This window comes from Pogoniulus pusillus, chromosome 15 (assembly GCF_015220805.1).
Source record: "Pogoniulus pusillus isolate bPogPus1 chromosome 15, bPogPus1.pri, whole genome shotgun sequence".
NCBI lineage: Eukaryota > Metazoa > Chordata > Aves > Piciformes > Lybiidae > Pogoniulus > Pogoniulus pusillus.
The window spans coordinates 22268007-22283064 of NC_087278.1; the positions used below are offsets into that span (position 1 = coordinate 22268007).

The following is a 15058-nucleotide window of genomic DNA, read 5'->3' on the forward strand; positions in this document are numbered from 1 at the left end:
GGAGCAGTGAGCAGAGCCTGTCCCCCCCCTCCTGGCAGCCCTCAGATACTTATAAACATTTATCAAATGCCCTCTCAGTCTTTTCTCCTCCAGACTAAGCAGCCCCAGGTCCCTCAGCCTCTCCTCAGTGCCCTCTAGTCCCCCAATCATCCTCTTAGCCCTCTGCTGGACCCTCTCCAGCAGATCCCTGTCCCTCTGAAACTGGGGAGCCCAAAACTGAACACAGTATTCAAGATGAGGTCTCCCCAGGGCAGAGTAGAGGGGGAGGAGAACCTCCCTTGATCTGAAGGGGGCTATAGAAGGAGAGAGTGATTTGAGAGAGTGATTTGCCTTTGGAATGGGCTGCCCAGGGAGGTGGTGGAGTCTCCATCCCTGGAGGTGTTGAAGCAAAGCCTGGATGAGGCACTTAGTGCCATGGTCTGGTTCATTGGACAGGGCTGGGTGCTAGGTTGGGCTGGATGAGCTTGGAGGTCTCTTCCAAGCTGGTTGATTGGACAGGGCTGGATGCTAGGTTGGACTGGATGAGCTTGGAGGTCTCTTCCAAGCTGGTGGGTTCTATGATTGTACTTTGGAAAGGGAGGGAACTGTAGTGGCAGTTTCTTCGCAGGTCATCAGAAATAGCTGTGATTTGTGAGTGTGATGGTTTGAGTATTACCCTCCCCCCAAACACTTTGGAAAATCACCCAGACTAGACTCAGGGGCTCTGGGAATTGAATGCAGCTTTATATTTACAGCTTAGCACCACAGAGCTCAAGGCCAGACCATGGCACCAAGTGCCACGTCCAATCCTGCCTTGGACAGCTCCAGGGACGGCGACTCCACCACCTCCCCGGGCAGCCCATTCCAGTGTCCAATGACTCTCTCAGGGAAGAACTTTCTCCTCACCTCCAGCCTAAATTTCCCCTGGCACAGCCTGAGGCTGTGTCCTCTTGTTCTGGTGCTGGCCACCTGAGAGAAGAGAGCAACCTCCTCCTGGCCACAACCTCCCCTCAGGTAGTTGTAGACAGCAATAAGGTCTCCCCTGAGCCTCCTCTTCTCCAGGCTAACCAATCCCAGCTCCCTCAGCCTCTCCTCGTAGGGCTGTGCTCAAGGCCTCTCCCCAGCCTCGTCGCCCTTCTCTGGACACGCTCAAGCATCTCAATGTCCCTCCTAAACTGGGGGGCCCAGAACTGAACACAGGACTCAAGGTGTGGTCTAACCAGTGCAGAGTACAGGGGCAGAATGACCTCCCTGCTCCTGCTGGCCACACCATTGCTGATGCAGGCCAGGATGCCACTGGCTCTCTTGGCCACCTGGGCACACTGCTGGCTCATGTTCAGGTGGGTATCAATCAGCACCCCCAGATCCCTCTCTGTCTGGCTGCTCTCCAGCCACTCCGACCCCAGCCTGTATCTCTGCATGGGGTTGTTGTGGCCAAAGTGCAGCACCCTGCACTTGGAGCTATTGAATGCCATCCCCTTGGACTCTGCCCATCTGTGCAGGCGGTCAAGGTCCCGCTGCAGAGCCCTTCTGCCTTCCAACTCAGTCACATCTGCCCCCAGCTTAGTGTCATCTGCAAACTTGCTGATGACTGACTCCATTCTAGCTAGCTTCAAACAAGCACAGTGGGCAGACCTAGCTCCTGGCTTGGGGCTGGTCCATAAAGCCTAGCACTTAAGGGTGGTTCCCAGAAGCGCTCTGACTCAGGTGCTGTGCTGAGTCACAGATCCTCCCCTGCTTCCTCCTTGCTTACAGAAAGTAGTAGTTGCCTTCTGAACTATAATAGCAGAAGAATAACTACCTCCCATGTTCCTGACACTGACTTATGTACAGCAATCTCTGTGTGCTTGTGTGTGTAGCAAGGAAAGTGGAGGAGGGAGGGATGGATGGATGAGTTGGAAGTCCTTTCCTTTTGCTTCTGCTCATTCCCAAAGGGTCATTTGTATGAAACTCTGCCTGCTCATAATCTCTCTTCAGGCAATGGCATGGTGCAGGCAAAATGTAGCCCTGCTAAACCAAAGGAGAAGGCTTGGGACAGGCTTTCTCTGAAGATCTAGACAGCTAATTTGAGGAGAACATTAGGAACAGTGTGGCCAGTAGGACAAGAGAGCTTATTCTGCCCCTGTACTCAGCACTGCTCAGGCCACACCTTGAGTACTGTGTTCTGTTCTGGGCTCCTCAATTCAAGAGAGATGTTGAAGTGCTGGAATGTGTCCAGAGAAGGGTGACAAAGCTGGTGAGGGGCCTGGAGCACAGCCCTGTGAGGAGAGGCTGAGGGAGCTGGGGGTGTGCAGCCTGCAGCAGAGGAGGCTCAGGGCAGAGCTCATTGCTGTCTACAACTCCCTGAAGGGAGGCTGTAGCCAGGTGGGGTTGGGCTCTGCTGCCAGGCAAGCAGCAACAGAACAAGGGGACACAGTGTGAAGTTGTGTCAGGGGAGGTCTAGGCTGGATGTTAGGAGGAAGTTGTTGTCAGAGAGAGTGATTGGCATTGGAATGGGCTGCCCAGGGAGGTGGTGGAGGCACCATCCCTGGAGGTGTTGAAGCCAAGCCTGGATGAGGCACTTAGTGCCATGGTCTGGTTGATTGTCTAGGGCTGGGTGCTAGGTTAGACTGGATGATCTTGGAGGTCTCTTCCAACCTGGTTGCTTCTATGATTCTAACAAGAAACCACCCTGTCCAGCAAACCAGATCTGATCCAGAATTGAAGACATGATAAAACATGAGCTGGAGCTGTGCTTGGCAAGGTCCACATGCCTTTTCTGAGAGCAGCCTACCACAGGTTTCCATAGGTGTGTTCCACAGCCCAGCAATGTCAAATGCACTTTAGCAGTTAGATCTGATGCACTTTGGGTTTTTTTTGCCTACTGTGCCATCTTGTTGAGTGTTGGTTGAAATACAAGAAGGGCTGCAAGTACACATGGGGATATGGACATAATCCCATTGCTTTAGAATCATAGAAACAGCATGTGTGTGCAAACACAACTGCCTTCTGCTTGCCCAAATCCTTGCCTCATCCTCTGAACAAAACCAGAATCACAGAGTGTTAGGGGTTGGAAGAGACCTTGAAAGATCATGCAAGTTCAAGCCTCCTGCCAGGGCAGATCACCTAGAGGAGGTCACAAGGGAACATGTCCATAGAATCAACCAGGTTGGAAGAGACCTCCAAGATCATCCAGTCCAACCTAGCACCCAGCCCTAGCCAGTCAAACAGACCATGGCACTAAGTGCCTCCAGGCATGGCAACTCCACCACCTCCCTGGGCAGCCCATTCAAATACCAATCACTCTCTCTGCCAACAACTTCCTCCTAACATCCAGCACAGACCTCCCCTGCCACAGCTTGAGACTGTGTCCCCTTCTTCTGTTGCTGCCTGCCTGGCAGAAGAGACCAACCCCACCTGGCTACAACCTCCCTTCAGGTAGTTGTAGAGAGCAATGAGGTCTGCCCTGAGCCTCCTCTTCTGCAGGCTGCACACCCCCAGCTCCCTCAGCCTCCTCACAGGACTGTGCTCCAGTCCCCTCACCAGCTTTGTCACCCTTCTCTGGACACCTTCCAGCACCTCAACATCTCTCTTGAATTGATGAGCCCAGAACTGGACGCAGCAGACAGTTACAAACTTAGAGACAAGCATGTTCTTCAGTGCCAGAGGAGCTCTAGGCTGGCTGTTAAGAGGAAGTTCTTCACAGAGTGATTGGCATTGGAATGGGCTGCTCAGGGAGGTGGTGGAGTCACCAGCCCTGGATGTGTTGAAGCAAAGCCTGGCTGAGGCACTTAGTGCCATGGTCTGGTTGCCTGGCTAGGGCTGGGTGCTAGGTTGGACTGGATGAGCTTGGAAGTGTCTTCCAAGCTGATTGATTCCATGACTCTGTGACAGCAACCAGGATGATTCTCTTCCTGAGAGAATAATACAGCACCATAAAACATCTCTAAAACACCTACAGCATCCCTCACTGTGTTTCTCAAAGGTCTGGGAAAGATTGGTGTTGCTTTCTGAAGGCACTTTTCCTTCTTCTTTCCCTTTTTGCTCTGCCTCTCAGTTGTGCCCTAAACCTTTGGGTTGATGCAGGCCTCTAGAGGCTGGGAAGAGCTTGACCTGGTGTAAAAAGCAATGTTGTTCCCATCTAATATTTAAAACATTTTATCAGTGTAAATAAATGCTAAATGCTGTGAGCCCAGGGAATGGCATCAGTGTGTTTCACTTACTGAAACATTGATGGAGTCAGTGCCAGCCAACAGAATGCAGCCAAGAGAGGGTTTTTTTTTTCAAGGTAAACTAAAGTGCCTTTTGAATAAATACTAAGAGGTCTTTAAGATCTTCAATTATTAACAGAAGAAAAATGTGGGCTGGAAAAAAAACTGCAAACAATCCTTTGTGGGATACTTTCCTTAAGCTCTGTGCAGTTATCTCGGTGACATAGAATCTCAGAGTAATTGTCAGGGCTGGAAGGGACTCCAAGGATCATCCAGCTCTAAATCCCCTGCCATGAGCAGGGACACCTCACACTAGAGCAGGTTGTCCAGAACCACATCCAGCCTGACCTTGAAAACATCCAAGGGTGAGGCTTCCACCACCTCCTTGGGCAACTTGTGCCAGTGTCTCACCACCCTCATGGTGAAAAACTTCTTCCTAACATCCAGTCTGAATCTCCCCACTTCTAGTTTTCCTCCATTCCCCTGAGACCTGACACCCTAAAAAGTCCTTCCTCAGCTTTCTTAAAGGCTACTTTCAGTTCCTGGAAGGCCACAAGAAGGTCACCTGGGAGCCTCTTCTCCAGCCTGAACAGCCCCAACTCTTTCAGTCTGTCCTCACAGCAGAGCTGCTGCAGCCCTCTGAGCATCCTCCTGGCTCTTCTCTGGACACACTCCAGCATCTCCACATCCCTCTTGTCATAGGGGCTCCAGAACTGGATGCAGTACTCCAGGTGGGGTCTCAGCAGAGCAGAGTAGAGAGGGAGAATCACCTCCCTGACCTGCTGGCCACACAGCTAGGGCTGGGTGCTAGGTTGGACTGGATGAGCTTGGAGGTCTCTTCCAACCTGCTTGATTCTATGATTCCAACTCCAGCACCATGGCTTTGCTTCAATATCTCCAGAGACGGCGACTCCACCACCTCCCTGGGCAGCCCATTCCAATGCCAATCATTCTCTCTGGCAACAACTTCCTCTTAACATCCAGCCTAGGCCTGCCCTGCCACAACTTGAGACTGTGTCCCCTTGTTCTGTTACTGCTGGCCTGGGAGAAGAGACCAACCCCACCTGGCTACAGCCTCCCTTCAGGTAGTTGTAGACAGCAATGAATTGTATTGCTAGAAGGCAGTGAACGATCTTGCTGGCCTGGCAGCTGGTGTCACCTTTAGAATCATAAAATCAACCAGGTTGGAAGAGACCTCCAAGCTCATCCAGTCCAACCTAGCACCCAGCCCTAGCCAGTCAACCAGACCATGGCACCAAGTGCCTCATCCAGGCTTTGCTTGAACACCTCTAGAGATGGCGACTTGATTGCTTCTCCTTGCATTCCACTGTGGCAGAGGAGCTGATGCAAAGCCTGAGCCTTAGCTGTGGATTGACAAGTGAGTTGCCTACGAGTGAAAGTGCTTGTCAAAAGATGTGTCATCCTTATTAGAAAGTATTCAGATTAGTTTTCAACAAGTAATGAGAATGAAAATGGAAAAAAACCTTAGGTGATAGATTTGAAGCCTTAATCGTTAGCACAGACCCTCTTGGCAGATGTATAGCAGACATTTACAACTCATGAATCACATTTCTCCAACATCACAGCCAATATCAGCTGCTCTGAGGAGGTGACAGCATTTGCAAGAGACATTAATGGCTTATGGCTCTCAGGCATTGCAAAACCACGAGCTTGTAATTGTTCTGGTCTGGCTGTTTGCAACCTGCAGACTGCGAGAGGTCTCTCATGCTTTGAGCATTCATCATTTGCCCAGGACTGTGGTTGCCATCCCTGCCACCAGTGATAATAACTTTAAAACCTTTGTAAATGTAAATCCATACTAAAGGCTTATGAGGCTGGCTCTGTTCTTCTGGTTTTACAAATGAGGAGGAGACAGAGGCCCTTGAATCTGCAGCTAGAGCCAGCTGCATCTTAGGCTACAGCTGCTTAGTGGTTTAGCAAACTCAGCTCTGTCATCCTCCTTGGACCCTTCTGGCAAGGCTTGGCTTGCTCACTGTTAGACTCCTGCCTTAACAACAGCCATGGACTAATATTGTGTTCATACCTGGACAGCCTTGATTATAGAGTGATCACCAAGGCTTGGGGCAAACCCAGCAGTGCTGGTCCTAACTCTGCCTCTGCTCAGACTCAGTCAGGATGTGTTTGATGGTCCTTCAGCAGCAGCTTGGCTTGCTCACTGTTAGACTCCTGCCTTAACAACAGCCAAACTAATATGGTGTTCATACCTTGACAACCATGGTTATAGAGTGATCACCAAGGCTTGGGGCAAACCCAGTAATGCTGGTTCTAACCCTGCCTCTGCTCAGACTCAGTCAGGATGTGTTTGATGGTCCTTCAGCAGCAGCTTGGCTTCTTACCGCTAGACTCCTGCCTTAACAACAGCCATGGACTAATATGGTGTTCATACCTTGACAACCATGGTTATAGAGTTATCACCAAGGCTTGGGGCAAACCCAGTAGTGCTGGTTCTAACCCTGCCTCTGCTCAGACTCAGTCAGGATGTGTTTGATGGTCCTTCAGCAGCAGCTTGGCTTCTTACCGCTAGATTCCTGCCTTAACAACAGCCATGGACTAATATGGTGTTCATACCTTGACAACCTTGGTTATAGAGTGATCACCAAGGCTTGGGGCAAAACCAGCATCTAACTCTGCCTCTGCTCAGACTCAGTCAGGATGTGTTTGATAGTCCTTCAGCAGCTCTGGCTCTGCCTGAAACCAGCTTGACCTCTGGAAGAATTCATAATTGGAGTAGGGACATCACTTCAGTCTTCCATTTTTCCCCATGCTGTGGGGTGCACACCGTGGTGTTGGGGTTTGGGCAGAGCTGAGTGATTTGAAATAAGAGAGCAAGAGGAGTAACATTAGGACACAGAGAAGGATGTGAGATAAGGAGTGCAGCTTCAAGGAAAACAACCTTGAAGAAGTTGGCAGAGAAGCTGCAAAGTTATCTAACTGAGGGGGATGGCCAGTCAGATTTGCTCCTAGGGGGTGTGAACAGCCCATACTCTGTTGTGCAGAATCATAGACCTTGTATTAGCTCTCTGTAGGTATTGCTTTTAGCTGCAATAAAGGTTTGACTTGCACATCACATTGGTGTCTCGGCGTCGTTCCGCTCCCTGCACGATCTAGGCAACCCTGGCACCACGGTACCCCAGCATCTGCCCTCTTGCATGTCTCACTGTTCCTGTCCTGCTTCAGTTCTAGCTGCTCTTTTGTTTGCCCATGCTTTAACTCTTGTCAGCAGCACCTGGGAAAGAAGACCTTAGATCTGGTGTTCAAGAGCAGGGAAAACAGCTTATGTGCTCCTTCACCAGGGTGGTAGTAAAGTAATACTTGTTTGACTTCAGTCTGTGATCCAGGCTGTGGTGGCAAACTGGTGAAATGCTGGGAAGTAGAAAGAAATTCTTTCCAGTGAGGGTGATGAGGCACTGGAACAGGTTGCCCAGGAAGGTTGTGGATGCCCCCTCCTTGGAGATGTTCAAGGCCAGGTTGGATGAGGCCTTGAGCAACCTGGGCTGGTGGAAGCAGGAGCAGGGAGGTCATTCTGCCCCTGTACTCTGCACTGGTTAGACCACACCTTGAGGACTGTGTTCAGTTCTGGGCCCCCCAGTTTAGGAGGGACGTTGAGATGCTTGAGCGTGTCCAGAGAAGGGTGACGAGGCTGGGGAGAGGCCTTGAGCACAGCCCTACGAGGAGAGGCTGAGGGAGCTGGGATTGGTTAGCCTGGAGAAGAGGAGGCTCAGGGGTGACCTTATTGCTGTCTACAACTACCTGAGGGGAGGTTGTGGCCAGGAGGAGGTTGCTCTCTTCTCTCAGGTGGCCAGCACCAGAACAAGAGGACACAGCCTCAGGCTGTGCCAGGGGAGATTTAGGCTGGAGGTGAGGAGAAAGTTCTTCCCTGAGAGAGTCATTGGACACTGGAATGGGCTGCCCGGGGAGGTGGTGGAGTCGCCGTCCCTGGAGCTGTTCAAGGCAGGATTGGACGTGGCACTTGGTGCCATGGTCTGGCCTTGGGCTCTGTGGTAAAGGGTTGGACTTGATGATCTGTGAGGTCTCTTCCAACCTTGGTGATAATGTGATGCTGTGAAGGAGCCCCTGCCCATGGCAGGGAGGTTGGAGTTGGATGAGCTTTAAGGTACTTTACAACTCAAACCATTCTACGAACGTTCTGGAAGGAAGTGGTCTGTAAATGTACCTCTTTACATCACCAAGATGAGTTCAGGCGAGGGTGAATGAAAGAAAACTAACCTATTATCATGCAATTGATGGCCTCTCTAAATTTTGTTCTCTCACTGATAAGTGCTTCCTTCTGTTCTCTCTGCAGGTCTCCAGGTGGTTTTAAATTCAATTATCAAGGCCATGGTCCCTTTGTTGCACATTGCCCTGCTGGTGCTGTTTGTCATTATCATCTATGCCATCATTGGACTGGAGTTATTCATGGGGAAGATGCATAAGACCTGCTACCATGTGCAAGGGGGACTGATAGGTAAGGGGAACATCATATCACAGTGTCATAGTTTCTGTGTGAGTGCTTGACAGACTGAGGTGATTTCACTTTACTCTTGTCCTAAAGGGAAAGAGCAATGCAATGATAAAGCTCTCACTGAATTGGAGATGAAAATACAGAAAGGTTGGGTGTAAAGATGTGCTGGAAAAGATATGGCAGGCATGAACCCTTAACACCTAATATTGATGCAGGATACATGAGCATTCCCCCAGAACTTTCCCCCAAGCAAACAAAACAACCCCCCCACCAAAACCCCAGTGCTCATCCAGTCACCAGTGCTGTCCCCCAGGGACCACTGCTGAGCCTGGTCCTGTTCAATGTCTTTATCCATGATCTGGACGAGGGGATTGAGTCCAGCAGCAGTAAGGTTGCAGGTGACACCAAGCTAGGAGAAGGTGAGTGGGTCTGTTGGAGAGTAGGAGAGCCCTGCAGAGGGACCTTGCTAGGCTGGATGGGTGGGCAGAGGCCAATAGGATGAGATTGAACAAGGCCAAGTGCAGGGTTCTGCACTTTGGCCACAGCAACCCCAAGCAGCACTACAGGCTGGGGACTGAGTGGCTGAGAGCAGCCAGGCAGAGAGGGAGCTGGGGGTGCTGGTAGAGAGTAGCTGAAGGTGAGCCAGCAGTGTGCTCAGGTGGGCAGCAGAGCCAATGGCATCCTGGCCTGGCTCAGGAACTGTGTAGCCAGCAGGACAAGGGAGGGTTATTCTGCACTCAGCACTGCTCAGGCCACACCTTGAGTGCTGTGTCCAGTTCTGGGCTCCTCAATTCAAGAGAGATGTTGAGGTGCTGGAACATGTCCAGAGAAGGGCAACAAAGCTGGTGAGGGTCCTGGAACACAAACCCTGTGAGGAGAGGCTGAGGGAGCTGGGGGTGTGCAGTCATTGATCTGTCTGTAAAGGCTGCCTGCAGAACTGTCAATTCTTGCTGAACACAGTAGTGGCCTTTCTCATGGGGACCTTTGGCCCCATGAGCCAGCCTGAGTTCTTGAACAGATTTCCCAGGCTTGAACAGCACTGAAGTAGTGATGGTTTCACCACTGGCAGGCTGAGCTACAGGCTCACAGGATGTTAGGGGTTGGAAGGGACCCAAAGATGTCATCCAGTCCAATCTCCCTGCCAGAGCAAGACCACACAATCTAGCTCAGGTCACACAGGAATGCATCCAGACAGGCCTTGAAAGGTCTTCAGGGAAGGACTCTCCACAACCTCTCTGGGGAGCCTGTGCCAGTGCTCTGGGACCCTTACAATAAAGAAGTTCCCCCTTGTGTTGAGGTGGAACCTCCTGTGCTGCAGCTTCCATCCATGATGGGTGAAGCTATGATCATAGAGAGGTCTGTGTGACATCACAGAAGGCATTCTGTGACATAGAGAGGGCTGTGTGCTGTCATTGCCATTGGAATGGGCTGCCCAGGGAGGTGGTGGAGTCACCATCCCTGGAGATGTTCAAGACAAGCCTGGATGAGGCACTTGGTGCCATGGTCTGGTTGATTGGCTAGGGCTGGGTGCTAGGTTGGACTGGGTGAGCTTGGAGGTCTCTTCCAACCTGGTTGATTCTATGATTCCTTGTCCTATCCCAGGGAGCAAGTGAGCAGAGCCTGTCCCCTCCTCCTGACTCCCAGCCCTCAGATATTTCTAGACTTTTATTAGATCCCCTCTCAGTCTTCTCTTCTCCAGCCTAAGCAACCCTAGGTCCCTCTGCCTCCCCTCATCAGGCAGTGCTCCAACCTCCTCATCATCCTCGTGATGAGATGGCATCATGGACATCAACAACTCCTGTTTTATTACTGCCCTTCCACACACTGCATCTTCATTTTAAACAAACACCACCCTAAAGGCATATCTAATTGAGACCCTAAGCCCTTTCTTAACCAGAAGCTACGACTGTGATTAGAAGTGCAGCCAAGAAGAAAGCAAAGTTCTATTACTGGGGGGGAAGAAACTTCTTGCACCAAATCCACTGGGAAAGACCTCTCCAAATATTTGCCTAAATAAATATTCAAAGCCCCCAAACAATTCATTTGTATTGTCAGGCATCTAACCATCTGCTCTTCTTCACTGGATTTATTGAACTTGAAAGCAGTGATTTCCCAGGTGGTGGCTGAGTGCTGATGCCTAGAACCCAGTTGAGCTCAGAAGCAAGAAAATATTACACAGCAGGAAATGGTTTCAGAAGTTCTGCATTTTCTGCTTTTCTAACACCCCAGCAGGTTTCATTCTCTGGAAGTTATGTTTAGGAGTCTAACGAGTTGTCAGTTTGCTTTCCATCTTTAAAGTCTACATCTCTTCCTCCATACTGTGAGCCAGCAGTGTGCCCAGGTGGCCAAGAGAGCCAGTGGCATCCTGGCCTGCATCAGCAATGGTGTGGCCAGCAGGAGCAGGGAGGTCATTCTGCCCCTGTACTCTGCACTGGTTAGACCACACCTTGAGTGCTGTGTTCAGCTCTGGGCCCCCCAGTTTAGGAGGGACATTGAGATGCTTGAGTGTGTCCAGAGAAGGGCGACGAGGCTGGGGAGAGGCCTTGAGCACAGCCCTACGAGGAGGGGCTGAGGGAGCTGGGATTGGTTAGCCTGGAGAAGAGGAGGCTCAGGGGAGACCTTATTGCTGTCTACAACTACCTGAGGGGTGGTTGTGGCCAGGAGGAGGTTGCTCTCTTCTCTCAGGTGGCCAGCACCAGAACAAGAGGACACAGCCTCAGGCTACACCAGGGGAGATTTAGGCTGGAGGTGAGGAGAAAGTTCTTCCCTGAGAGAGTCATTGGACACTGGAATGGGCTGCCCGGGGAGGTGGTGGAGTCGCCGTCCCTGGAGCTGTTCAAGGCAGGACTGGACGTGGCACTTGGTGCCATGGTCTGGCCTTGAGCTCTGTGGTAAAGGGTTGGACTTGATGATCTCTGAGGTCTCTTCCAATGTTGGTGATACTGTGGTACTGTCTGGATTCATTTGCATTACAGCATCTAGTTCTAATATGGCTGTTTTCTGGCATGCTTTAATGATCAGAACAGGCTCAGAACTGTTAGAAGAGTACTCTTTTGGTTTTGCCATGTAAGATGAGAAACAAACATAACTACCTGCTCCCCCCACACATACATATCTACATCTGTTATAAAATGCAGGCCCTGAGCTCTGCAAGATGGATAGTAAAAAAGAAAATCTTACTGTGGGAGTTTTTGTCCTTAGAGAAATGATTTCTATAAGCATCTTCCCTAACCCAAAGCATTTTGAGCAGGTTTGTTGTGTAGCTTCTCATAGAATCATAGAATCAACCAGGTTGGAAGAGACCTCCAAGATCATCCAGTCCAACCTAGCACCCAGCCCTATCCAATCAACCAGACCATGGCACTAAGTGCCTCATCCAGGCTTTTCTTGAAGACCCCCAGGGACGGTGCCTCCACCACCTCCATAGAAACACCTGTACAGAACTGGGGGGGGGGAGGGATAATCCAGTAGTAGGCTCACTGAGCTTGGGTGTCACTGGGTTATTGATAAAATGCCACACAGCTTCTAAGCTCCAAAAGATCAGAGCTCCAGAGACTTTGGGCTGTGATTTAGCAGTGGCCCAGCACCCTATCAACCTAGCTCCGGAGCCTGCTGCAGGGGTTCAGCCTCCTTCCTCAAAGTGCCAATCAGTGCTGGCAGATTAACCCAGATGCCAGGTGACTGTGGTGTGAAAGCACTGGTTGTGACATGCAGCCTAAGGAAATGGGATGGATTTGATCTGATGTTCAGTTTTGACTGTAAACTTGGACAGCTTGGGCCACTGTTCTTACAAGAAGGTGAAGCGCAGCAGAACCTCCCTCTGCCCCTGCCTCCCTCTGCCCCTGCCTCCCTCTGCCCCTGCCTCCCTCTGCCCCTGCCTCCCTCTGCCCCTGCCTCCCTCTGCCCCTTACAATCATAGAATCAACCAGATTGGAAGAGACCTCCAAGCTCAGCCAGTCCAACCTAGCACCCAGCCCTGGCCAGTCAACCAGACCATGGCACTAAGTGCCTCATCCAGGCTTTTTCTTGAAGACCTCCAGGGATGGTGACTCCACCACCTCCCTGGGCAGCCCATTCCAATGCCAACAACTTCCTCCTAACATCCAGCCTAGACCTCCCCTGGCACAACTTGAGACTGTGTCCCCTTATTCTGTTGCTGGTTGCCTGGCAGAAGAGACCAACCCCACCTGGCTACAGCCTCCCTTCAGGCAGTTGTAGACAGCAATGAGGTCTGCCCTGAGCCTCCTCTTGTGCAGGCTGCACACCCCCAGCTCCCTCAGCCTCTCCTCATAGGGTTTGAGTTCCAGGCCCCTCACCAGCCTTGCTGCCCTTCTCTGGACACATTCCAGCACCTCAACATCTCTCTTGAATTGAGGAGCCCAGAACTGGACACAGCACTCAGGGTGTGGCGTGAGCAGCGCTGCGTCCAGGGGCAGAATAACCTCCCTTGTCCTGCTGGCCACACTGCTCCTGAGCCAGTTTCTCGTGCATCCCTAGGGAAATGTGTCAGCTTCACTGCAAAATGTGCTTTCCTGGAGTCAGGGATCAGTTCTGTTCACCTGCACTCTCTCCCTGCTCTCCTTTCAGACACACCTGCAGAAGATGATCCGTCTCCCTGCGCCCCCCAGTCCGCGCACGGGCGGCAGTGCCAGAACGGCACAGAGTGCAAGGCAGGCTGGGAGGGTCCCAAGCATGGCATCACCAACTTTGACAACTTTGCTTTTGCCATGCTGACAGTGTTTCAGTGCATCACCATGGAGGGCTGGACAGATGTGCTCTACTGGGTACGTATCCGAATATGCTGAGCCGAAAGGGCTGCTTATGCGCTGCGGCTGCGGTGAACGGAGCTTGGGGCTTCAGCTTTCTTGCTTGCTCTGTACACTGAAGGCATGGTTGGTTGCTAGCATGGAGCTTTCATTAACTCAGAAGAGTGGTGGGTAAAATGGGAGGGTCAAAGGCAGTGGAAATGCTGGATTCCCATTGACATTTTAAGGTGGCAGTTTGGCACGAGGCTTACTGGTTTGAAGGTTTGCAGCGCACCTTCTGCCCCTGCCTGCAGGAGTCTTGTACAGCTACAGGTTGCTGATGGAGAGGCATTTGTGACCCATAGCTGTGTGTTCTCCCCGTGGCATTAATATTACAGAGGGACTATGCTGATCAGCAATTAGGTTTTGGAGGAAAGGCCTCTCAAATCCCTTTTCAGGCCAGTACTACTCCTGGTTATGACTTGAATCGTGATAGTATTAGAATAGATTCTCCCAGCTCTGATATTGGTATCTGCTTAGCAGAAACATATTATTCTCCAAAGGTAGTCTCATCTTGTCCTTTGTCAGCATTCTGGAGATTTCAATAGCTTCAGTCTCTACCTTGCAATTCCTGATGTGTTGGGAAGTTTGGTAGCAGCACAATTAGACTGTAGGAGTTAAAATCAGGTTTAGCCTGCACCTGCGAACCAGATGTGAGTGTGTTGCTTGATTCAGCTGCTCTGCACTTTTGCAGCAATAAGTTAGGGCCCAGGAAATAGTTCACTTGCAGCTCAGTCCCTTGTGTAAGGCTAGCCCAGGCTCTGACTACCCTTGGCACATTATGACATCTGAGTCTCCAGGGTGGTAGGATGTGCTGCAATGAGTGATGGAGCTGACTCGAGAAGACCCAAAGCACACAAAGGGACAATCTGAACGAAGGCAGCTCCCACTGTTAGCCAGCTTCTCTCTTACATGTGAGCCTGAGGCTGCCTTCTATCCACCAGTAAGCTTGAGTTGACAGGACAAGTTAGCTTATCTGCAGTAGGTAGCCTCCACAGGATCATAAGATCATAGGAAAGAGAAAGAACAAAAGGAGTGGCCCAAAGGCACTCCCTCCACAGCAAATACTTAAAGGTTGGGTTTTGGCAGGCTGATTTCTAACTGATCATGAAGTCATAGAATCAGTCAGAGTTGGAAGGGACCACAAGGATCATCAGATCACAGGATGTTAGGGGTTAGAAGGGACTCAAGGTGGTCTTCGACTCCAACCCCCCTGCCAGAGCAGGACAATCCTATCTAACACAGATCACAGAGGAACACATCCAGACAGGCCTTGAAAGGCTCCAGAGAAGGAGACTACACAACCTCTCTGGGCAGCCTGTGCCAGTGCTCTGTGACCCTTACAGGGAAGTTCCCTCTTGTGTTGAGGTGGAACTTACACCCATTGCTCCTTGCCCTAATGTGCAACAATTAGCAGTTGTCTCTTTATCCTTGTAAATTTAGATTAGTGACTCTCATCTCTGTCTGATGCCTGAAATAAAGAGCAGAGATCAAACCCCAAGAGAAGTCTGGCTCTCAGAGCACAAAAAACTGCCTTTATTTGAAAAGAGGATGGGAGATCAATAAAATAATTCATAATAACATCATTAATTCTAAACAGA

General features: G+C 50.8%; 1 protein-coding gene across 1 annotated transcript in view; it reads left to right on the top strand.

The window, feature by feature from the left end:
• The window catches only part of CACNA1C (calcium voltage-gated channel subunit alpha1 C), a 600430-nt gene that overhangs the window by 352960 nt on the left and 232412 nt on the right, over positions 1–15058 (top strand). The window contains exons 6-7 of the mRNA XM_064155731.1: positions 8494–8655; positions 13240–13436. Of these exons, the coding sequence (XP_064011801.1) occupies positions 8494–8655; positions 13240–13436 (359 nt within the window). The remainder of the gene's footprint in view (positions 1–8493; positions 8656–13239; positions 13437–15058) is intronic.